At 39.1% G+C, this 26,357-nt stretch overlaps 1 protein-coding gene across 2 annotated transcripts in view; it reads right to left on the bottom strand.

Annotated features, from left to right (window-relative positions):
- GALNT18 (polypeptide N-acetylgalactosaminyltransferase 18) overlaps positions 1-26,357 on the bottom strand; it is a 244,699-nt gene that overhangs the window by 73,577 nt on the left and 144,765 nt on the right. For both annotated transcript variants that reach the window (XM_005141322.3, XM_031055068.2), the window contains exons 5-7: positions 9,375-9,558; positions 8,287-8,484; positions 5,582-5,696 (exon numbers count right to left, since the gene is read on the bottom strand). In XM_005141322.3, the coding sequence (XP_005141379.1) occupies positions 5,582-5,696; positions 8,287-8,484; positions 9,375-9,558 (497 nt within the window). The remainder of the gene's footprint in view (positions 1-5,581; positions 5,697-8,286; positions 8,485-9,374; positions 9,559-26,357) is intronic.

Genomic DNA, 26,357 nt, shown 5'->3' with positions numbered 1-26,357 from the left:
TCCTAGCAGTGTCCCCACCCTGCTTCTTCTGCATCCCCAGCCTGGCGGGGTAGGTTGAGAGATAAAAATGCCCTAGACTTAGTATGAACACTGCTAGCAACAACTAAAACATTGATGTGTTATCAACATTATTCTTGTCCTGAATACAACACACAGTACTGTACCAGCTACTGCAAAGAAAATGAATGCTATCCCAGCCAAAACCAGGACAACTGTGCAAAGGCTTTCCTTAATAAAAACAGACATCTACTTATATTTAATATGTTTATGGTGTCACGTAATTCATGGCGTGTATTAGAAACACTGACAGCTATAGTTGCTGAAAACTTCTACGGAAAAAGGAAAAAATCCAAAGAGTTTTCAGATCAATACTGAGTCTTTGGGCCAAATGTAAATATTTGCACTTGCGCGTGATTATCAAAAAGAACATTCTTGCAAAGGTATGTTTTAAGAAAGAGATACAGGTGCAAAACAGCTGGGATACACAAACACTTTGGATTGGAAATGACTGGACCTGTAAGCCAGCAATGGGCTTCTATGCATCATATGAGAGACTGATTTAACTTGCCTGCAATGAAGACTCATGATTGCAGACTTTGGAGTGGGGGGAAGTTAAAAAAGGGGAAAAAACCACATAGTAAGGACCAGCAGCACCTTCAAAAAAACCCCTCAAAAACGAACAAACAAAAATCCCCATGCCCCAGTACCCCCCACCTCAAAAAAAAACGCAAAAAACCAAAAACCAAACCAAACCAACAAACCCAAGGAAACCAAAGTCACCTCTTGAATTAAAAAAAATCCAAACAGATGAGGGAGAGGCAAGACTTCACATCATTTTGCCCTGCAACACAGGGACTCTATCATAATGGACAAGACTCTGAAGAACATTGGAACAATTTTCTGGTCAAGTAACTAATTTTTTCATCTCTGTTCATACACTACATGCCTCTAGTTCTTCACCAACAGTAAAAGCATCTGCTTCACATAAGTACAGACAAACTGCTGGACTAATAAGAAATAAACCAGAGATATTTATATCTTATTTTATTGTAAATACAACTAATTTCACTATGGCAATATACTGTGGGAAAGTAGTGTGCCACACTCGGTTTGAAATATAAATGTAATTTTCTTCCTGGGTCAGTTGATATACTGTTTAGTGGGAGCAAGATCCATTCCTTTTCCCTTAAAGACCTATTACCTTCAAAAAAATTTCTTTTTACACATTTAACAGAGCCATTGTATCCCTGGGAACATGAATTCATCTGCAACACAAAGTCTTTGTGACATATATAATTGTTCTAAGACTAAGCCTGAGCTTACATTCTCTTGTATGTCTCTTGACAACTTAGTCTATGACCAGAGGCAAAATCACTGAGTATTTGTTCAGGCATCCTTAAAAGGGGTACAGACAATTTCCTTGTAACAGGTATTTGGAAGCTTTATCAAACATGTAGGCTGCTTTAACAGACAAAGTTATTGTTACAGGCTTGCCCTTGATAGAAAATCTTCTGCTGACTTCGCTAGGAATTGGAACAGACTTTTAAGAAGCCTACTGAAAAATAGACTTGAGCCATCTAATGTAGGATCTAATTGATTGCAATGGATTTGTATGGGCTTCTGTAACCACAAGTACTGCTCTTGCAAGCACAGCCCAGAAGAAGAGCTCAAGTAACAGTGAGAAATACCAGCCTTACACTCTCATTCCGTTATCACCATAAGGCAGTTACCAACACAGTTCCTATTTGATCTCTTGGATAAGCAACGTGATTCCAGTTTGCCCTCCAAATGTAATCTGGTACCTTAAAAGCACACTTAAGTCCATTCAACTGGGAATGATTGAACATAAACCAAAAAGAAGCATTACTCATCCTAACATGAATTCGAGAATATGATTCTGGGGCACAGCAAATGAATCTTTGAAAAATCCCAGATAAAGTGACTGACCTGCTAGAAATGATGCTGTCAAGTCTTGCATCAATCCTCTTATGGGGCAAATAAATAGCTTTGCAACAACATACTTGCTTGAGGAAAAAATACAGCATTGCTTCTAAGATTTGAAATGCATTACTCATCTGTCAGCTTCTAGCTCAAGGCACCAGAACTCTATTAATATTTATTTAATAATATGTATTTAATATTTTACAAATGCTACTACAAAACCACAGACAAGGGTAGAAATCTTAGAAGCTAAAATAATATACCAGATTAGTGACAAATAGAGCTGAATAAAAAAACCTAATTCATCAGAGTCAAGAGAATAATCCTACAATCAGCCATGTGTTCTCTGTGGCTTGTTATGGTTTACTGACAGTGGATGCTTCAGATACAGTTTCCAATAGTTGGGGATTTTCTTGCACTCATGTAACACAAATAATTAGATATTTCTCCAGATGATGAGATGACAAGATACCTCCCGTGAGTTGATAGTGGGATAAGTTTCCATTTTGTCAGGGTCTAATTCTTGTCCCTGCACAGCGAAAACCCCATCAGTTCAGCTGAAAACAAACCATTTCAGGAATTCAGAAGACACGGTAGTGGTTTCTTCTTTATTGCAAAAAGAAATCCTGAATAGGTAGACTTTGCTTCTCTGAAGAATCTCAGATGTGAGATTAAATCTTATCTCTCATCACTGAAGATGCAGCTGCTAAGAAAGCAAATGGAGAACAAGGGTTTGGCTCTCTCCATAGGCACAGAGATAGTGATTTACTTAGTCCTGTAATCACATCATACTGCAGATGGTCTACTACTACTGCAAGTTTGGCTCACAGTAGATGACATCCTCTGGAACAATATTTATAATATATGGACACAGAATCATGCTCTCTTAGTGTGCTCAAAATAAACAGATATCTCAACTGATCCTAGCTCTTGCTGCTGTTTCTATTAAAAAGCAACCTTTCCTATTCCTTCAGATATTTGTCTTATATTCTTATGCATAAAATTTCCCAATGAAAGAACTGACTTCCAGTGCCTAAATACTGCAAAGAACGGGCTCAGAAATTCAAGCCATGAAAAAATTCAGGAAATTTCACTAGATATCAAATCCATTATATCAGAGAATATGATACACAACATCCTACTTCTTGGTGAGCCTCAATACTAGGCCAGCTTGGGCACATAGTGTCTGCTTCTCCACCCCTATATGATAATGCATATCACACAGCAGAAGAGTACATGAGTCACAGAATCATAAAATCATAGAACGATTTGGGTTGGAAAGGACCTTAAAATCATCTAGTTCCAACCTCCCTGCCATAGGCAGTGCCAGCTTCCACTAAACTAGGTTGCTCCAAGGCCCATCTAACCTGGCTTTGAACACTGCCAGGGATGGGGCATTTACCACTTCTTTGGGCAACCTGTTCCAGTGCCTCACCATCTTCACAGTAAAGAACTTCTTCCTAATACCTAACCTGAACTTCCCATTTTAAGTTTGAACCCGTTACCCCTTGTCCTATCACTACAGTCCCTGACAAAGAGCTAGATAAAGCTAGAGACTTCCTGAAAAAGGAAAATGACAATGAAAGAAGCAACAAGGTAGTAATCAGTAGTCATGGACTGGAGAACACCATTTTAAAATGGAAACATTATTTATTGTACTAACATTGTCATTATAATGTAGGTTTTGTAGAACAATGTCTTTATTAAGTGATTCATTGTAGGCCTTGCAGCTGAAAGCAATACAAGTAATCTAGAGATGACTGTTTAGTGTTGCAGAGGTGAAAATACAGTTCAGCAGCAGACAGACCACCTGGCCTGAAATCACGTGCCGATTACAATTTCCTGTGTAGTCCTAATTAAATCAAATGAAAGGCAGCCCCTGAGAGCTGCATCTCTAGGACAAGTGCTTAGGTTGCACCTGAATGACATGGCTGCCTACCAAAATATGAAAGCACATCTGAAGCAGTCACTTATATTTAACCAAGGCATGGTGTTTAGCCCCAGGTGTGTGCCAGAAGAAGACAGCTGATAGAAGGAATTTACTATTCAAACTAACATCTGTAGAAATAATACTGTGCTTCCAAGAAACTCTAACATTGCACTGTACATTTATATTTATCCTGGTATTATCTGGGATATACTGAGAATTGAGAAGAGCTGATAATAAACTACTGACAAAACTGTTCTTTGTAGCTCCATAATTTGTTTTGTTATAGCCAGGAACACTGATCCAAGCCAGGATAAAGTCAGATGAGGCAGCAGACATTATGCTACCTTGCACACTACAATCTGTTGCAGACAAAAGTATTTTATGTAGATCAGGCACTGCTTCCCTGGAGACAGACAAAAAGTCATAAGGAAATCACAGCAGTGTTGGGCCTAATTCCAGTGATCCAGTCTACCCCAAAGTTTCAGTTACACAGAGATTTGTGTCTCTCTGGTCTTGTCTATCAAAGTACTCTTCCTGGTCAACTTCTGCAAAGCTAAGTATAGGAAACTGCATGTCACGTATATCATGATGCAAAACGAGGTAAGACTCCTCATACTCGCAAGGAGACAATGGTTTTGTCAGTTGAATAGAGAAATGAAAAATCAAAGTGACACTAATTTTCAACTCAACGCAACACTGAGCTGCAAAATCAGGTTTTGGGAACAGAAGGCAGCTATCTGGCCCTCCCAGAGAGGAGAATGGTGTTACTAAAAGAAGTAGCCTTGAATTTCTCCCTCCTCATCTTGCTGCAGTATCACGTTATCTCTGACAGGTGAGCGAACAAGAATTTCAGGAAACCAGAAGCATAAGTTAGTCTTTTTTGTTACGTCTCACAGCTCAGCAGAGAATTCTATATTTTTTATATATTTTTTTGTTGTTGCTACTGTACAACAGCATGCTTGTATTCTAGCAATGAAAAAGCACAAAATACAAGCTTCCACTAAGATTTCGTAGCAGAGTTCAGGATTTCTTTTATAATCACAGATCACAGCATTTTTCATGACCACCTATGTATCTAAGAATTTCTCCTGTATCAAAACCCTGAAAGAGTCTCAAACAGAACAGTGCTGTATTTTCAGAATGGTATCTAGCTGTGAAGAAATACCGAAAGAAGTACACAAATCATGCACAACACCACATTATGGTAAACAGATGAATATATGATGGAAAAAGAAAATATGTGCACTTATGCATTTTATGAATATCTTAATTCCCCTCCAGAGGAAAGGCAGCATAAAAATTCCTATATATTCCAGTTTGCTCCATAGTGATTTTCCTATTTTAAATGAGTAATCTAGAAAGGCCTTTTCCATTAAGCTTGTGAGAAACTATCATCCTTACTGAGTCTGGGATCACAAGTAAGCAATGAATTTTAGGTATCACCTATACAGAACTCTAACACTGTTACTTGAATGAAAGAATAATAACAAACTCTGTATTTCTATCCTTGTTCCAGATAGTTCTTTGGCTATTCCTTTTTTTTTTCCACACCCCTTCCCCCAGCCAAGTACAATTTGTAGCAAAGCTGTGGATCCCTCTGCATTTTTGTATGCCCTAATTCATACATTTTTGACTGGTTTTAGCCCTGCAGTAAGAAGCAAGCTGTATTTTAAGTGTAAGCCACCAGTGTTGTGTTGTTATGTTCCTTACCCTGATCCCCAGCTCTACATTCTCTCCTCCGTATACTTCCATGCCTTCATCCAGTAAGCCAATCTCTTGGAAGTATTCTCTATCTACTATGAAGCATCCAATCAATGCAGGACTTCTGGAAAAATAAACCACCAGCAAACAAAATTAGCAGACAGAATATGAGCAATTTTATTATTCAGATATAACTATATTTAAAGGGTATGTTAAGATGGATTCATAGGGTGGTGTTTCTTAAACAGATTTATTCAGCTTTGTTTCCTAATATTCTTGATTTTATGGCAAATAGGCACCATTAAAGGAAAGCAGACTCAAAATTACTGGACATACATATTCACCAGAATAGGTAAGATTTGAGTGCTGGCAATACTAGATGCAAGAGCCCCAACTTTGTTTCTGAGGCACCAGCCATTCTAGTTTTCATTCCTGCTAAGTCCTCAGGTTTCTTGTATGTGATAATTAACACAGAAGCCAGGTTAATCTCCAGCTAAGAAAACCTGTGTCTGTAAGTTTATGGAAAAGAAGATAATTTCTTGAGTAGCAATATGCAGATAACGTTCTGTAATACAGAATGAAGAAATGTCTGCCCTTACAATCATATTGTAATATTAGTCCATTGTCCTTAACCAAATTTAAACAAGTCATACATCTTTACCAAATCAGTTAGCTCTATTTATGCTATGACCTGAATGAACCAACTTTTACTATGCTGAGCCAATCTTAAGAAGGTAAGAGTAAGAGCTCAGGCACAGAGAGTACAATTTTACTGTTATGAGATGCAGGGGAAGAGAATATAGTCATTTAGCTTTTGCATTTTTCTCGTACCTTATAATCCACAATGACAAAGATTAAAAATATATTTTCTGATTATTATGCTGGTATCAGGAACTCCGATAACAACAGGCTATTAATTAGCAATACAGGGAAAATCATCCTGCCTTTACTAGGAACATTCAAGCTACAACTATAGGATGTCTTAATCACAGACTATACAATTCTAGAGAAATCTATACATTTATGTGTCCTGGGTTCAGCTGTAGCAGTTATTTTTCTCTTTCCTAGTAGCTGGTGCAGTGCTATGTTTTCAACTTTAGTTTGAGAACAGTGCTGATAACACACTGATGTTTATAGTTTGTTGCCAAGTAATGCTTACTCTAATCAAGGACTTTTCAAACATTGTGCTATTAATCTGAAGCGCTATAGTACCCACTTTATAGCAATGAAAGACTGTTTCTGATGGATTTACTAATGAAGAAAATAGCAGTTAATGTAATTTCAAAAATTATGCTTCCTTTATGATAAAGTACTATTGCTTTTGGTGAGGTTTTTTCTTAATATTTTTCGTAGTACCTTCTTCCCTTTGTTATAATTCTGGAAGCACTCTGGAAGTATGATAGAAGCCAGCAACTGATACATGTAACTTTTGTGAGGTTTTTTTAACTATCCAGCATACACATGCAGTGTGCTGCACTGAATAAAAGGCACCAGGGAAAGGGGTAGGGAACAAACCTAAACATCCAGGTTTCATAAAGGACACTCCACAGTCCTCACATAGAACAGAGTTCTGGGGTAAAATGGAAAAGTAGATATGGTTTTTATTATGAGTTTAAATTTTCTAGTTTAAAAAGTCACCATAATTCATATAGAAGGTTTGCCTCTCCAGGACTTAGTAGAATATTTGAAGCATTTTCATAATGTCGACAGAGTTCATTAACACTGATAATTTCTAATGATGTGGAAATTGCCACCACTTTTTACATATGTCTGTGGCAAACCTGCGAGTTTTATCTCTTACTTTCCAATTTTAGGTCCTGTTTTAACAACCAACACGTGGGTCAGTGTAGTACTGAGTGTTTAAACTGACACCTCCAGAGAAGAGCTACCTGCCTGAAAAGTCAGAACAACTGGATAAAAGATACCCCTTACATTGACTGCATGGAAACTTGACTGGTAGTGGTGACCCCCTTATGCTGTCACTGCTATTTAAGGTTCTGCTTTGCAGCTGGTGAAAGCAGTCTTCACACTTGTTTTCTGAAAAGACCTAGAGTATAGGTACTGGTGTCCTTCTTGGTATGAATGTACAGGTAGAAGAAAGTCCTGGAATCTCAGCAGAGCTGCTGAGCATTCAGAAGCACTTACTCCCCTCCCCGAGATAAGGGTATTGTTCTGTACCAACCTAACAGTACTCTAAATTATAAGAAATTACAGAGCTAGATTGTACCAAAGCAAGGATCTAATACAGTCTTTGCTCACACACTATCAGTGGACCAGCATTAACTCCTAGGATATAACACAGCTATAAAATTATGTGACAGTATTATAAAGAATACAACTGTCAGATCAGTTCTGTTTATATAATGCATTGTAAGGAAAATTCTGTTTCTGGCCCATTACCACTAAATTAGCAGACAAGACATCTGGAGAAAGCAGTGCTGCTGAGCATTCAAGTCTACCATTTTAGTTAGGCTATGTGTTTTGCCTCATGCAAATAACAAGGAAACATATTTTAAAAGGTCTACTGCAAACAGAAGTTTTCTAAATGACTGTGAGGGGCCAAGGACAAAAGCTCAAGAAGACAGCTCAAGGACATTTAACTAATGTAATGTTACAGTCAGTAAAACCTATTACATAGCAGAGACCACTCTCCATCTGTTGTATCTAAATGAGCATTGCCAGTGACACTAATCTAGGTCACAGTCGCACATTACCTTATTGGAGCAGTTGTGTTTTCCAGTTTCCACCATGACTTAGGAGGGTTCAAGTATCGGCACCACAGCTCCCAATCAAACCCCTGTGCTGAGAGGGGATACTCCTCTATTTCAAAATTATCATACTTAATATTATCAAATGATGGAGAAATCACTCTTTTTCTGTTTTCTTTTATCCTAGTGAGCACTGGTTCAGCCCTAAAAAAAGAGAAAAAGAATGTTAAGATTACATAATTAGAAGCATAGCATTGATTGTCATCACAGAATACTTTGGGCTGGAAGGAACCTTTAAAGGTCATCTAGTCCAACCCCCCAAAGAAATAGCAGCTGTGTATTTCAGAAGCCATTGAATGTTAGCCATTCAGAGCTCCCTCTGCTTTGAGATTAAGGTTCAACAGCGCAAGATCTGACCAAAAATAACACACTGCAATATTTTATCTAAGATGCACTATTATTAACCTTGATGTTAACTGGTGAATGGAAGAAATTATTATCTGCATATCATAAAGCATTTATACCAAATGATGATAACTTCTGGCTCTCAATATTACCAAGGCGGTCAAGATCAGGGTTAACAATAGATCTATCCCAGGGACAGAAGCTCCTGCCTTTTTACCATCTTTTTTACTCATGGAGCAACAGAGATATTAAATCCAGACTGGACAAGTTAAAATAGATGTTTTAGTTATGTGTTACTTTTGCACAGAGCAGCAACCTTTGTGCCAGAATGACACTTCTTTGTTTACAAGGTAGAACATAAAGGAAACTTAACATTTTTAATTAAAAGAAGATTAACTTGCCTCCATAGGCAAAGGGCTACATTATAGGAGAAGGTTTTTAACATGGGGCTTTCCAATATATTTTACATCCATTGTAATTAGACCAGCAGATAACTCGCACTATAAAAATGATCTAGATTATGTTATGCAGCCCAAATACATTTTTCACACTCATGTCCATGACCGTTCATTAAAACGAACAGAATGCTAACTCATCCTCTATGTGCAAGAGAAATGACAGTCAGTAATCTATGTATCTATGAATCTATGTTTGGAAAAGTGGTCAGAAAAATTCAAGGAGAGACATACCATCCTACATTGAATTCCACATGGGCATCAAAGAGAGCAACTACAGGTGCGGTGGCTACTCTCCATCCACTAACTCGAGATCGAATCAGCCCCTCTTGTTTGCTGTGTCGAACAACCTTGATGAAACCAGGCTTACGGGCATTCACTTCATCAACATACTTCTTTAGTTTCTCCTTGAGTTCTTCTGTGGAAAGAATTAGACGCCACTAAGCAATACCAGAAAGACTAGATGTAAAAATGTGTTCTTTCAGCAAAACAGAAGTCTTCACACATGGAATTACTCCCTTTTGATTTAACTACTGAGAATTCTGAAATGGTCAAGTCTAAAAGGAAGCAAACAAAAAGTAGAAGGATCATAAATTATATAGTAATAAAAAATTCCAGGTGTTAACTACTTAGCCTACATAACTGACATCAGAATCCTGCAACTGTTTAATATTAACATACCATGAAATAAAGCACTCAATCATAAAGTACCACAGCTTCATAAGTGCATATTATGTTACTGTAGCATCAAACAAGATTACTATCACATATTTCCAGAAAAATATGCTCAGCTATTGACCATGAGCTTTCTTTGCCAATATTTCAAGGAAAAAGTACGAATAAAATTACTTATTTATCCATTTTCCATTTTTCTTTATAGATTTGACAACGCTTTTTTTATGTCTACTAAAAAGTTCCATGAATTCTGCTCTTTGTATAGCAGAACAAAGACCAGTAAAGTACTGGAGGAGAATCATTCTGTGGACTGACTGCAAAGCAGTGGGCATACTGTGCCCAATCCCGATGTTTTAGCATTAGAAGATGGCATTTATGAAGAGTGCAGGCCACAGTCCTAAGTCAGCAAGTGCCTATGTGGAGCTCAACACAAATTGAGAATGAAGAAAGCCATGGATAAAGAAGCAAAAGTAGCAGTGCAAGCAAGATAAGAAGAAACTGGAATGTGTTAAGACACAATAGTCAACTGTTAGCAAGTTTTGGAGACTGGACTCTCATACTCTTAATGTGACCAATTGTATCTTAGTTGCTGTGTGCTACACTGTACATGTATCCACTAATACAGCAAGCTATTGATTATGTATCCAATCTTAATACAGCCAGTTATTGTCTATGTATCAAAGTATAATACACTGAGCTATTGTAAGCAGACGCAGAGACTAACATGGAAATTCTAGCTTAGCCAATAGCTATGTATAGGTAGATATGCGGACAAACCAATGTAACCAATGAAAGAGTGTTTAATAGCACGTGGGGTATCAGTAACTATATAAATATAGGTGATTGTGATGAATAAAGTGAACAAGATGTGTAACTTGTATTGAGTCATCCTCTTGATTCTGCTTGTTCTCTCTGACATCATTCCTTATTAAAGTCTGATAACTTTTAAATCAACATCTATCATATCTCTGGTTTAAAGACCATTGCATGAGAAAACCCAGTTTGAAGAGCTGAAATAGGCTGTTCACCAGCAGTATTAACTGAAAACATTGTTCACCACTATTCCTTATTAGCATTGCTATATTATATGTTATGGCACCACTCAGAATTCCCTCGGTGCTATTAAGTTGCCTTTCTTCCAAATCTCTCCATAAATCCAAAAACTTCTTTGCTGTGATGCACAGTAATGCTCCTGTGGTCACAATGCTAAACTGGATATCATCAAATCTGCATTAAAAGCTCAGTGCTGCCTAGATAGTTCTGTGAAATCTTCAGCTTCTCCATAATCAATTACCCATTTCTGTGAAATGGGATCACCACACTTCCTTCTTCTTTTCTGTCTATTTAGACTTTAATCTTTAGAGAACAGCAGGTTTCTTTTTCTCTGCATTTTGCCATTACCTAGTGCCTGGGGGCACTGAGCTGTGGGGGAGTTGCATCAGACAAGGGATGGCACTGGAGCCCAGTGGAGGAAGGAGCAGCACCCAGCAGTAAGCAGTGTGGGAGGGGGTACAACCCCTGTCACACTGCCTGGCCTAGATTGCTTCCCAATAAAACACAGCAGGGTTTTTCTTTTAAACCAAACCAATGAGGCTTTGTCTTCTATTGTTTTGCTTGCATTAGCAGTGCAATCTGCTCCTAGCTGTGTGCCAGAGCTGTATTTCTGCACTGAACCCATGATGAGCCAACCACTCTGGGAACTGGGCAACTCGAACAGATCAGGGCAACACACACACTGGAATAGTTAATGCAACGGGGAATGAAAAGCAAGCACACTTTATTGGCCACATGAAATGTTCATCCTTGGAAAAGAGGTGCTATGTCCATTCTTCGGCTGACAAAGAGGCACAGAGCTGTTGGTCTTCTAAAGACTGTTAGAACCCATTTGACCTTACTGGACCTACTTCCTTGAAGATACGAAGGAAAGGACAAGATGGTCAGTACAGAGACCCCTTAAATTCACCACTGGGCATGATGCTCTTGCAGCTGGTTCCACTAGCACTGCAAGACTGTGCATGCATGCCACATACCTTTGAGTAAATGAAGTCTCAGCACAAAAGAGAATACCAAAGTGCTGATACTTACAATTTTTCATAAAGCACAAGAATTTAAAAGAAATAATCTGATGACCATGCCCATCACAGTACTTAAACTGCATCTATACTTCAGGAAAGGACTCAATGTATTCCTACAATTTTCTACAATATCTATTCAAATTGTTTATCTATGATTGTATCACCTTGAATAAACAACACAATGCACTTACACATAGCACAGAGCACTATTCTACTTTGTATTAGACTTGCTGCATATTGATCGATATACTTTTTGTTTCTTCTACAAAGTGAAAAAAAAATCATACTCAGGTTTTCTATGATGCTTGTGCAAAGCCCATGTTCTTATTGTTCATCCCCTAACACAGAGATTTGTAGCAAACACAAAACTATCAAACCAACTACTAGCTAACAGCACTATAGATTCAAAAGAATTTATGTTACTGAAATTGTGCCCACTCTAAAAATAGTGCAGCTCTCTATTTCCAAAATCGAATACTGTGAAGGGTGACTATCAAAACATGAAGATCAAAGCTTTGTTCTTGGTTAAGTGGCTGTTCATTAGCTTTGCAATAGCAGGAAGCTTTATTTGCCACATCAATGCAGCATCACCACTGAGTACAAAATACATAAAAGCAGGCTCTAATCAAGGACTTGAAAATCAGTACCCTTGATAGAGTCATTGTTCCCTCAGTCATCTTCATTTTTAGCAAGCAGGTTATTCTTACTCGTGTCATATAATTTTCTTAATGTGGACTGACTTATAAGCCTGAGTAAACACAAAATCTTTTTCACAGCCAGGTGGAAATAGGTGGAAATGGAATGGAACCCAAATCTTGGCTTGCCACCAGCATGACTTCAGCTGCACATTATAGCTGTGACATTTACTAGGCAGTACACACTTCTAATTTTCTGGTTACACTGCAGCTTTCTGCAATTATTCTGAATGTCCTGAGAGTCTCAAGGGAACTTTGGAGGCTTACCCATGGTCAATCAATATGGAGGAATCCATTGCTGGGCTTCAGTATCAGCCTCAGGAGGCAAAGGAATGTGCTGCATTTTACCTAATCCTCAATACTGGCCCACAAGCAGTGACAACTAAGTATTTTGCAGTCAGGCATCTTCTGGCCTGTCTTATTTAAAACAGATTAGCCTTGTTTTGCACAGGCAGAGAGCTGAGCAGAGTGTTCTGCACACCCTTTGTGTTATAAAGCCTATATGGCAGACTCTCACAGAAGAAAAGTCTACTAAAAAAGACACCATTTTCAGTCAGCCACAGGATATAGCAGACATGTAAACGAAGCTAAAAAAATCACTATTTTTGGAAGAATATTAAAGATGCCCTAAGCAGGACACTTTAAATTAGGTTTTTTCCACGTATTCCACATTTTTCTGAGTTCTGCATGAGAAATCTGAGTTCAATTGTCTTTGACAGTTTTAGAACATCCTGCCCAGCTGGACTGAATAACGGGATTCTCCCCCTAGAACTGATCATACAGTCTGTGACAGCACTGATGGTCTTCAGCAATGTATTTTTAACCCATGCTCTGTTTTTTCCCACTTTAGATATGTTGCCTTGAATAATAAACAGTCTTTTTCATTAGTTATTGTGCTTTGCTGCTTTATGCCACCATAGGGAGAAGAAAGGGAATGAGCAAATGTGTCATCTTCAATACACTGTTGATTCAATTTCTAATTATGGAAACAAACAGGCATATAAAGATAGATGTGTTTGCCTTTCAGCGCAGAAGCTCTCAAATAAGGACTCAATTTGACTAGGCTGAAAGAGTGTCTGCAATTGCAGAGAAAGAATAGCCATGTAAGGAACAGGAACATGGTGATCTGGTGCTTGTCTATGTGCACTCCACCACCTGTCTCTATGCGGTACAGGTGTCTGGAAAGCACAACACAACTCTCCTCAGAAATGTAAAAAGCATAATTAATGTGCCCTAATTATGTTTAATATTAACATAATTAAGTTATAATATTTCTAAGAGATTGTTTTTAAACAACCTTACAAATATTTTTTCAAATTTCCCTATTCATCATGACAAAGCAGTCCTAAATAATTCATGCAACTTTGTGATCTTAGGAAGTGGCAGAAGCAGGGCAGGATGGAAGCAGGGGACATAAGGATTCAGAAGATAACAGCCATCCCACATCTACAGAGATCATATGTGAAGGGATCATTCAGGTCATACAAATCCCTTCACAAGTCATCTCCCTTTCAGGATATGGTCTGAGAGAACAGCAACTTGATACTGGCCCTGGTAAATGTTCTCCTTACAGTACTGCAGTGTGCTTGGCTTGTGTGAGTGGTCAGTCCTAGAGGGGCAATCTGGACCACAGTACTGCCTCTTCTTTGAAGGGGTTGCAGCAAGCCAGATAATAAGCAAAAGATTTCTCTCATATGCCCCAGGGAGTTTCTCAAAGAGAAAACCACCTACACACCATGCTCTTCATCTCGTCACATCCAAGTGGCCTACGCTTTGTATGCCTCTACCCTCCCTAAACTGGGAAGTTATCAGGCTAGCTCCTCAATGAAATAAGGTGCCTTAGCCCCTTACTCCAGTGTCCTACAGCAGCTGGGAATCTGTCCCCAGACTTCAAATTTTAAAGTTATTGATACAAACAGTGTTGTCATAAATAATAAATTACTGCCTCCCATTCATAGAGAAGTAGCTTAAAGAACAGTGAATTAAGCCTCACTTTCAATAACTTTCATGCTTTAATGTACTCCCATTCTCTGTGCTTAAGTGAGTCTTCGTATCTCTCAGAACAATTACACTTGTGAAGTCCGACACATGCTTTGCTGAGACAGACGCATTTTACCGGCTTTTAAAAACTCTTCTTCTTAGCTTAAATTTTATCAATGGAGCTAAAGTGAAAAATAACTAACTAAACTCGTAACTTTATGCATTTTCTAAAGTCTAAAAATCCCTGATGACTCTGGTGCAGCAGAATGCACACTGGATGTTATTGCCATCTCTGCAAACCTTGTGCTTTTACCTTTAGGGAAATGCATATTTCCACATCAAAGGCCAGGATTTACCATGTCCCTCTTTAACCTTAGCACTTGGCACAAGCATGTTTTTTTTTACTGTGAAGGGAAAGAAATTATTCTTCAATACAGAATGGGGTTTAATGTAACAGTTGTCCTCCCTGTGGCAAAAATTGTGGACTGACACATTATATGAAAGGGGCAAAATCGTCCCAATTCATTACTTTTATGCTCTAGCTTTGTGTGTTCATTGAGCTGCCTAGAAGGCACACTGGTCCTCAGGTAAAGAACCATGCTGGATATTTTCTGGGAACATAAAGGACACATTTACAGGCAAATCATTACAGCAGCTGAAGAAATACAGCAAAGCTGCTGCCCACTTTGAGTTCAAGAGTCCACTTGTCAGTTTACTCCTGGCAACGATTCCAGGGCCTTCCCAAACACCCTGTGCAGTAGGTCAGAATGGGATCCACTGCTTTGCACGAAGGCAGAACAGACAACTGGCCGAGACAAAAAGTCAGTACACAGTGAGAGCTACTGCCATACCAGGAGCATCTTATCAGTTACATCTTCCTTCTGCATGAAAAGCAAGTAAGCTGGAAAACAGACAGAATTCACACTAACCAATTAAACCAAGGTTTTTGCATCTTCTGTATCTGATTATTTGTGGCCCAAAGTCTTAGGAACAGGAAGAGCTGCTTTTCCACTCTTCCAATAACAATTTCATAGCCATCGGACAAACAAAACGTATTAACATAGCTAACTTTCTTTCTGGTAAATAATAAAGCCTGTTACACCAGGTTTGCTGAAAAAAAATAAACAAAACCCAAGCCCCTCCTCCCCCTCAGTCACTGTGTAGGCATACAAACTGAATCCATGTAATTACTTGAATTCATGGCAGCAGCTAGGCATATAAGGAGAACTGTTGGCAGCACTTTATCTAATAGTATGCTGGATTGTCACTTATTTCATATGCAGTTCAGAGCTTCATAATTTTTATTCTCCATTCCTTTGGCCCCTTATCTTCCATGCTCAAGTGATCACCTCTCGTCTCTGTAGCAGCAGCAGATAATTCCAAATGGAAAATATTTATAACCAGATAGAGGCATGTAATTTGTAATGCACATGTGTATACAGAATGTCTGCAACAGAGGGCAACAATGTACAAACAGATAAGGAGAGCCTGCTGTGCACACGTATTTAATAAGCTCAAGTTATCTGGTAATAGATAAACCACCCAAGGGAAATTACCAATGTAATGCAAGGAATTGACTTGGACAGACCTCAGAAACAAAAAAGCCGCACAGTCCTTTTCCTTCATTACTATACCTAACTTGTATTGTTGATAGAGATGCACAATCTAATCTCAGAAGTTCAGGCTATTCACATGTAAAGCCAGACACCGTAATGAATTTTCACATGATAATGAAGAGCCACATCCCTTGCATACAAAAATCCAAAGTAGTGTCAGACCTCCTGAGGTCTATTAAGATACATGAGGCCTACAACAACTCATTCCAGCTCACACCTTTTGCTACAAACCAAAGATTTCTTTAGTCTAGCACATGAACAGCACCCCTCTCCAACAGTAAAGCAGGAGAAAAACATGCATTTTTTCTGTAGGGGCCTCGGTCCCTACACACAAACACATGCTCTTTTGATTGCCCAGGAGCATCTAGTACAAAGGAGTGGGTAGCACACATGGCTTTCAAAGGGTTTGATGGGAGCTGCTTTGATCTGCTCTCAGATCCTCTCATAAACATCATGTCTATATATGGAAAGAGGTCAGGTGGACACTTCAGTGAATCCTCTTGTTGGTTGTAGGGTCCTGGGAACTGCCAGCATAAGAACCATGTACCAGCAAATAAGGCACTTCAAAATAGTAATCAGTAAACTAGCACACCTCCCAGCACAATACAGGCTTTGCAGAAGAGACCCATGCCAGCAACTATTCCTTGAGTGACCAGGTAGACAAGTACACTAGCTGGGTTCATTTTGTTTTCTTTCTAAATGATGCATAGTTCTAATCCCAGCCCTGAAAGTGGGATATCACCCTTCCATCATTAAGTAGAAATACTGCTACATCTTAAAAAATCCCCAAAGTATGGGAAGAACAATAAAAATCATCTTTTGGAAACTGTGACAGCGGAACACCATGTTATGGAGGAGGGTGATATTGGAGAAAGAAATATTACATCTGTTATTTTTGTTAAAACTATTCCTTTATAGTAATGTCTTTATAATAAGGGCTGTAAATCCCTTTTATTTTTTTTATTATTTACTGAGTGCTGTTCAAAGACAGTACTCATTTCTGTCCTAAGATGCATCCTGACATAAGTATCACTGAGCCCCCATTCTAGCAGCAGAACGTCTCACAACACTTTGCAAGACAGGGAGACAAACTGAGATGCCACATGAATCTGCAAGGTCAGACTGGAAGCTGCAGAAGGTGGAGGAACAGAGCCTAGATCTCCCAAATCCCAGTACAGCACACTAACACTGTGTCCTGGGTTCAGCAGTAGCAGTAATTTTTCTCCTTCTTAGTAGCTGGTGCAGCGCTGTGTTTTTGACTTTCAGCCTGGGTACAGCGCTGATAACACTGATGTTTTTAGTTGTTGCTCAGTAATGTTTACTCTGACCAAGGACTTTCTGAGTCTCAGGTTCTGCCAGGGAGGAGGGGAAGCCAGGAGGAAGCAGAGACAGAACACCTGACCCAAACTCGCCAAAGAGGTATTCCATACCACAGCACATCATGCCCAGAATGTAGAACTTGGGGCAGTTACCTGGAAGGGCTAGACCACTGCTCAGTCGTGCTGGGTATCTGTCGGCGGGTGGTGAGAGGTTGTATTCTCTCCCCTTGTTATTTCCCTTATCATTACTATTATTGGTGGTAGCAGTAGTGGTTTTTGTTATACCTTAGAATCATAGAATAGTTAGGGTTGGAAAGGACCTTAAGATCACCTAGTTCTGGACTGTTGTCATCTCAACCTTTGGGAGTCACATTCTTTCGATTCTCCTCCCCAGAGCAAGGGGGTAGGAGAAAGGGGAGGAGCGAGCAAGTGGCTGTGTGGTTCTGAGTTACCAGCTGGGCTTACACCATGACACACTGCATGATTTCCCTGGGGCTCTGATTCTGCAGTTGGAGCTATGGCCCATATGGAGCCGAGAGAACTCAGAGCAGATGCAAGAACTCATCCACATCACTGAGTGACTATGAGGCAGCTGATATCCATAGATCTATGTTCGTGTCAACAGATTCATTGCAACAAAGGAATTTAACATGGCCCTTCCATTCCCCTAACAATGGGAGAGACCCACATGCTTACCTCTAAGAACAGAGTAGAGATTACTAAAGGTAAGTGTTAACATCATAAGAGGGGAAGAAAAAATCTCCCAGGTGAACACTCCTTCCAGCTGTTTAATGAATTTAAGTGGAAGCAGCAAGACGGGACTAAAAAAAAAAGCACAAAATTTCTTTTCTTAGCTTATAAAATCCCCAAATTAGAAAGCTCACAATCGACAATAAAAGCCAGCTGTGTGTATGTGCTTATACCAGCAAATATTAAAACACAAGCTGAAAGTAGAATAGGGACTTTCCAAGCACTGCCAATAGTTACCAACTGCCATACAAACAACAATGCAAGGGGACAGAGGCTGCTATGTATCCATCTCTTCATGGCAATACTTAACAACCCTTTCAGCAGAAAGGTGTTTAAATCTTCTGAATATCTTTAAACACAGATTTGTAACTATATATTCTTAACTGTTCCACCTGACTTTCTGTTTGTTGGATGCTTGAATTAATCTCAGCAGGAGCACTATTCCACTGCAGCTTACTGTGTATGACTGCTTCCTGTTCAAGAACTGTTACTGATTATATTATGACTACAATAATGTGACCAAAACACCGGTTAAACCTGGTCTGGAGCAAGAACTGTCACTGAAATCAGATATGACTTCTGATGTTCATTTGGATAGAATAGTTTTAGACTGGAGCCACAAAGTGAGGAGTACAAAAACACCAAGGTCATGCATTAGAGCCGATACCGTCAAATTCACCACTGCCACAATTCTGAGTTCATAATCTCATTTCTTGGTGTTCTTTGGTTAATCTGTAAAATGACCTTTAGATGGTAAAGAGAAGCACCTGAGAAATGAATTCTAGTCCCAGATGGATGGCAGCAGTTCCCAGTAATCCAACTGGCTTCTTTTTGCAGTATAGAGTATTTAATTCTAGTCTATTTCTTGGATGTGCATGGAACAGAAAAATCACTATTCAGAAAAAGAAACAAAATGCCTGAACAGAGCTAGAGAAGGTTCTATGAATCTATAAAAATATGATCTAAAGAGCACATTAGAAATATTCTGTATTTCTCCACTCATAAGATGCAGCAAGCCACTTGCATACTGTAAACTTGATAAATAGTCATGACTACAAGAAACAGCATGGCAGTTTATGTGATGGTAACAGATTTGTTAGTGTAAGAACAGACATATAACCACTGGAATGGTTATATGAGGTGCTTTATTGCAGCACTGGGAAACCAGGGGCACTTGCCCAAATCTGGCTTCGACCTTGTCACATCGCGCTCACAATTTATACATCAAAAGTTTCGCAATTAATGCATATTCAACCTAAATTGCTACCTTAACTAATACATATGCATCAGGGATTGCCTCATCAGTCCATTACGACATCAGCCTCTTCTGCACTTGCATAGTCCCCCTCTAGTGGTCATCCTGATGAAGTAAGGAGTCTTCCTCGCTTTGTCCTTTTCACCTGTCTGTTCTTTGGACAGGCCCCAGCCATTATGTGGATGCCAGCATTCTCTTGTTTTCACTTGGCTGCCTCTGGTCAGTCTGCATATTCTGCTTAGATAAGGTTTTACAATACTTAAATCCACCCATGCCTAAATTACAACTAAGGTACAGAACAGCAAAGTTACAACTAAGGTACAAAATGATAAACTAAGGTACAGAACAGCAAAATTACAATATATAAAGGCCTGCTATTGATCTGCAAACATTCAATATAATTATTTCTAACATTAAATTTCACCTTTTTTTCTAACAGATTCATAAGGAAAAGGAAACTGCCAATTAAAACACAGTAGTCCAAATGTAACTATTTCTGGAGTGGAATCATAGGATATCGGTCATGTAAATTACATTAAAAAGATAATATGCAAATATGCAGTTAGAAATGTATGGAAGAGAGCAGCTTATATTCCTCTCTGAATCAAACCTTTCTCTAGCAGCAATAAGTTGAGAACAGGGCTACAAAAGGAAGAGGAAAGAGAAAGTAATCACAGAATACTTCTGGTTGGAGGGGCCGTCAGCAATCCAACCCTTGACTCAAAGTAGGTCAAGTAACATTCACTATTAAAGAGTTATTTAAAAGAATGCCATGCAACATTAAAAGACTGAGATTGCTTTTAATAAATAGGATTTAGCCTTGTCTGCTATACTGGTTTTTATGAGATCTAACTTTATGACAGGAATTATAACCCAACCTTATAGTCATTGCACAGAATTACTTACCTGGGAGCAAAACAGTAGCTAGCATGCACCAAACCTGATGATACTGTGAGATCATCCTCAAGGATGAAAAGACAAACCACCTTCTGCAGGCATTTTTTTTAATCTTGTCCAAATGTAGAATTACCAGCTCTTGCTTTGAATGAATGACTCTTACTCTATCAAACAACTCTTACAAATCAGATGCAAAATGTTCTGTCTGTATCTCAAGTCAGAAGGATTGATTTCTTGACTACCTGTGATCAGGTTGGTTGACCTGCTCTTATTTTCTCCTTTCAAAAGTGGACTGCCACTTGTGGAAGAATGCAATTCACCCCAGCACTAGCAATGCAGCACCCAGTGTACCAAGGATAAACACAGCCTGCCTGGACAGGAGGGCTCTTTTGGCTGATGGCATTAATTCACAAAAAGGACTTGGTTTTGAACGCAGCTCTGCTGCTGTAACAGAAGATGTTTCTGTCAACATCTGGAAGGAAAAAAATAACACAGCAAATTATATCAGTATGAGCAAATTTTGTTCATTGTTCTAATGGCTACTACATTGCCTGGAATGCAAACAAAAATAGGCTGGATAATACCAATTGCAAGCAAAAATTTCACAGGGTGAAATACTTATCACTGAAATCAGTGAGAACTTTTCAGGAAAAACTCTAACATGCCAGGCTTTGGATGCAACATTCATGCATGACATCACAGCAAGTGCAGATCAGAATTAGCCCTTGGAAAAAACAGCTGTCATATGCCCTCATACCATATGGTCTTGAAAAATTCTGCCAAATGTCTATCGGAAACTGCTAATAGGGAACAAAAAGAAGGATCAGGACCTAACCCATCACCTACCACGCAAGCAAAGAGCTTTCAGTGTGCATTTCCACTACAGTCTTAGGAGTAATGTCACCTCACAGACCAGTGCTAAGTTTATCTGGGACAACCTGGTAGGTATCTACTGTTGTATTTAAGTTATGGGTTTTAATTCACATCATTTGAATAACTTAGAGGGTGCAATTTCTTTTTTAAACTTCATAAAAATATGGACAAAATCCAAATAGTTCTTACTCTTGCAAAGCACCAGTTCAAATCAGAAGTGATTCAGTTTGAATACTGCAAGAGCTGCAGAGAGCAGCAGGATTTTTTTTCTATCTAAACACAGAAACATTTTCTTCTGTTTCTTTTAAGAATCTCTATGTTTTGCCTATGGTGTGACCACCCTGAGAACACCTGATCTTGTCCAATCTCAAAGGCTAAGCAGGGTCTGGCTTGGGTCTTGTCTAAGGTTATATGACTATATAAGAATACTACCAAGAGATCTTCCCTGAGGCTGGACAGTCATGAGTGGCACTGTGTGTGGAATAGTATTGGCAAGTATCTATGCCAGTGGGTCCCTCCAGTGCTTTGGAGGCGTCAGAGATGGAAGGCAGCTGTATGGAGCCCTCGACGACAAGTTGCAGAAACTGCTGAAGAAGAGGGTGAATAAAGTCAGTTTTCCAAGGTGAAAGCCATCCAGCTGGCCTTGGACATTGCTGAATGAGAAAAGTGGACAGTACTTTATACTGACTCGGATGGTGGCAAATGCCCTGTGGGGGTGGTTGCAGCAATGGAAGCAGAGTAACTGGCAACGCAGAGGTAAACCCATCTGGGCTGCTGCACTGTGGCAAGATATCGCTGCCCGAGTGCAGAAGCTGGTGGTGAAGGTAAGCCATGTAGATGCTCATTTACCCAAGAGTTGGGCTACTGAGGAACACCAGAACAACCAACGAGTGGATAAAGCTGCTAAGATGGAAGTGGCTCAGATGGACTTAGATTGGCAACATAAGGGTGAATTATTTTTGCCGTGGTGGGCCTATGACACTTCAGGCCATCAGGGCAGAGATGCAACATACAGATGGGCCAGTGATCAAGGGGTGGACTTAACAATGGACACTATTGCCCAGGTTATTCACGAATGTGAAACATACTGCAATTAAGCAAGCCAAACGGTTAAAGCCTCTCTGGTATGGAGGACTTCCCCTCCTCCCTGGCAGAGCATGAGACTGAAAAGTCCTTAGTTGGAGAAAGCATTACTTAACAACAACTAAAAACATTGGTGTTACCAGCTTTGTTCCCAGGCTGAAAGTCAAAAACACAGCACTGCACCAGCTACTAAAAAGGAGAAAAATTACTGCTACTGCTGAACCCAGGACATATGTATGCAAATTAAAGCAACAAATTCTGACTGCCTTCCTTCCAAGCATATTTCATTGTTCTTAAGAAGTAAGCCAGTGCTGGGATCACTGCTTCCTAAAAATACCAAACTCCAAGCTTTTAGAGAACATAACACCATACAATTTATCTCTAGATGAACTATATCAACATGTACCAAATTATTCTAAGCCTTTCAAAAATTATTATAGAAAATTTCTCTACAATTGCTGCTCATGCTCTGTTTTCTTGCATCAGAAACATGCTAGGAACATAGCAGCAACCCTTATATTTTCTGAAAAAAAAGCTAAGGCATGAAAAATAACCCAAGCAGTAACCTGAAACTAAAATTCATATATTTTTCCATTCACAATACAGGAACAGCTTTGTTTCTAGCATCCTACTGCATTTTCGGAAAAATTTTGTTAAATCCTGCTGAATTCAGAGTATCTAATTTTGAAACTAAAGTATGTTAATGTGGCTATTAGGATGTCTCCCAGCTGGGTGGAAGCCTTGCTTGCACAAAACAAGCACATAGAAGAACACACACCAACCTTGCCTTTCCTGCTTCCCAGAAACAACCCGCAGTAATGTCAGTATTTTTTTGACATTTTAAGCAGTGAAAATGTCTTTTCATTGTGCTGAGATAGGACGGAATTCCACCAACCCCAGCACTTCCTCCTGGAATCAAACCCCAGTGAGCAGTGGGAGGTTCAGCTGACAGGCTGCTCCAGGTTTCTGCTTTACACTGCAGATGTCTGGAACTACCAGGGAAGGACAGAACCTGCCTCCGACTACAGGAAGTCAGCTGGGCTACCCATTCAAGTTTTCATCTTGTCACAGGAAAAGCAGAGCTGGTTGGCACTGCCTAAGAAACCTATAAGGAAATGGAGAGCCCTTCTGCACCTGCTGCCTGGAATTCAGTCCTCTCTGCATCAGCCATGCATCAACACCCAACACTGACCAATGCAGGAGCTCCTGAGATGCTCAGGGTAACAGTCACAGAAAACTGACTGAAATCAGAAGCATAAACTGGGCATTCCAACAACTCTGATTTTGGGAAATCCCACTAAAGAAAATTTCCATAGGTGATGACAAAGCTCACATTCAACAAAAACTTTTAATAACTTCTAATTAACGTTTTATTTCATTATATATTAGGCAAAGAGAGTCAGGAAGAATATTCTTGAATTAGTTTCTTTTACTAATACTTAGACATATCACAGCAGGTTTGTTCAACATTTGTGTTCTAGTGAAGATTACATTTAGTTTCTTTCCTTTCTCATTTTCTGTCATTTCATTTTAGCTTTTCAAAATTCACCTGCTGTAACACATGTGTGATCAAAGCAGAGAGACTCTTGGGACCCAGCAGCCACTGCCCACCAACAACTCAGGATGTATCAAATGTACTGCTCATGAGGAAAACTACACACAAAGGCATTTGTACCCAGGCCCTCCTCTAGCACATTTTTGAGATGGCTTCATTTTTTCAATAAAAGTAGTAAATTTAAATGGCTCCATGAAGAACTCCCAGAACAATTTTTAATGACGTTATTATTTCTTACACATATTATACTTCTGAATCCTGACATTCATATAAAATATCACTTGGGAATTTTAAGGTCTTTTCCAGGAGATCTTTTTACAAAGGACTGTTAGCATTAAGTACTGCCTGTGTCTCTCTTTGCTAGCTGTGATGTGGTCTGTAGCACTATTAACCTACCAGACTTCATTTATTATAGAGATTCAAAGGCTTAAAACTTTCACCTCCTATCCAATTCTTCCAGTATATTGTTTGACCTTTCATTGCAAATTATGATTTTGCATGGATATAGGCTAATTTCCTTGAACTGGATTTTGATTTGCAACGATTTGCAATTTGATTTGCAATATATCCACATTTTTCAGAATAGTTACTGTTTGACTCCTCAAATTGAAACCTTTTAGCATCTTCAAAAGAATGCTTCTTGCACAGCTAACTTTTGTTATGAAATTCCATGACTAAATTCTCTCCAACTGTGAGCATTAAACTTCTACCATGTCTGCATATTGCAACATATTACATTGAAGACCACTTGACAACTTTAGACTGGGTAATGTATTTTTCTATGCAGCATTCATCGTAGTTAACCTTAGAGGCTTATTATACAGCTATATTCTTATTATGATGTCACAGCAGAAGATTGCTCCAGAAGGCAGTAAAGTCAGAGTTATAATTAATATCCAAGACTTTACAATCCTGAGCAGCATTTATTCCATAGAAATTTTGGTCATCTTTCCAAAGCTTAAAAAGCCCCAGACATGGGTGTCTCAGAAAGCTAAAGAGCAATAAGCTCCTCAAGTCACACGACTCTTCCATCTTCAATGGCCTCTCATCACCCCATCTTCTAAACCTGTTGTGGTATGAGGAGTTACAAATGTGGAAGTTGTCCTTTATGTAGCCTAAACAAACTGCAAGTTCACATCAAATTTCTGTGATGTTTTGGGAATCAGAATAAGAAATGTATATGGACATCGCACAGCTGGACAGGTTGCTTCATCTTCCCAAGTTCTCAGTCTGTCGCCAACGCTGGAGACTGCAATTACAGCCACTGTGCTAAGACAAGACAGATCAAAATAACATGGATATTTTGAACTCTGCCTTCATCCCTCGTTGACAGCATCAATCAGCAGGTTACATTTCATCTGACCAAAGTAAAGGCAATGCTGCCTTGATGCTCACTTGCACCACTGGCACTGGCCAGCTATCAATTCAATCTATAAAGCACAAAAAAAAAAAGGCTATATAATAACACCTCTGCTTACTAAGATTAGGTTATAATTACACCTGATTTATCCCCATGCAAATCTTTCCCTCTGGATAACAAAGTGGCCCACCTTTACACTGTAATTGACCACTTTTCCTCTGCACAATACTTCCACCAAAGAAACTTATACACTCCTCAGAAGGGCTATTAGCAAAGCTGTTGTCAAAGTAACTGCAGGGTTTGCTACCAGAGCTACCTTTGCAGCTCATGTGATGACCATGAACCACATACTGCAACTCCAATTAGGGAATTCAAACTGGGAAAACAAGAAACTCCAGTAAATGCCATAAATACGGGAAGAAAACGGGAAGACAAAATGCCTGAAGAGATAAACAAGAGGTGGTCACAGTTCAAATACCACGAAATGGAGACCAGTCAATGTTCCTGTCTTTCACCACAGATAAAGGTGATTAAAACAAAACAAAGTGAGCTATTAGGTTTCATTACATCTTACAAAAACATGGCAATATTTTTTCCTGTTAGAGCATTCCGAAGAATTTAAAAAACCCCAAATGAGCTCCACAGCAAAAGCAAGTATCTTTCTGCAGTCTAGGACCACCAACTCACAAGAAGTTACTCTCAGTCTTTTTGCTAAGCTGCACATGAAATCTTATGTCAGAGTTCCTTATTTTATTTGCTATGTGAGTGAATCTTGCCTGTAGCTAAAAAGTAAATGCTGTGGGTGTTAATTGGAAGCACTTGTGAAAATTAATTAAAATTGTTGTGTTGCAATCATGCTTCAGAAAAGGTTTTGTGTATCAAATCCTAATAAAGATTTACTTGTCTTGTGCATGCTTTGTTTAATCATTTCAGGTAGATAAACAAAGAACACATCAATTATAACTCAACAAAGAGGGGTAGTAGCAATACTTGTCTAAGCAAAGGACTTTCTTTACAGTTAAATCTAAAGCCACTGATTAGGAACCCTGGTAAAAGTTACCCCCAGATACATACAGCTCTAACA

This window comes from Melopsittacus undulatus, chromosome 4, assembly GCF_012275295.1.
Source record: "Melopsittacus undulatus isolate bMelUnd1 chromosome 4, bMelUnd1.mat.Z, whole genome shotgun sequence".
Lineage (NCBI taxonomy): Eukaryota > Metazoa > Chordata > Aves > Psittaciformes > Psittaculidae > Melopsittacus > Melopsittacus undulatus.
Note: the sequence above shows the minus strand (reverse complement) of the source record. Positions and strands in the feature narration are given on the sequence as shown.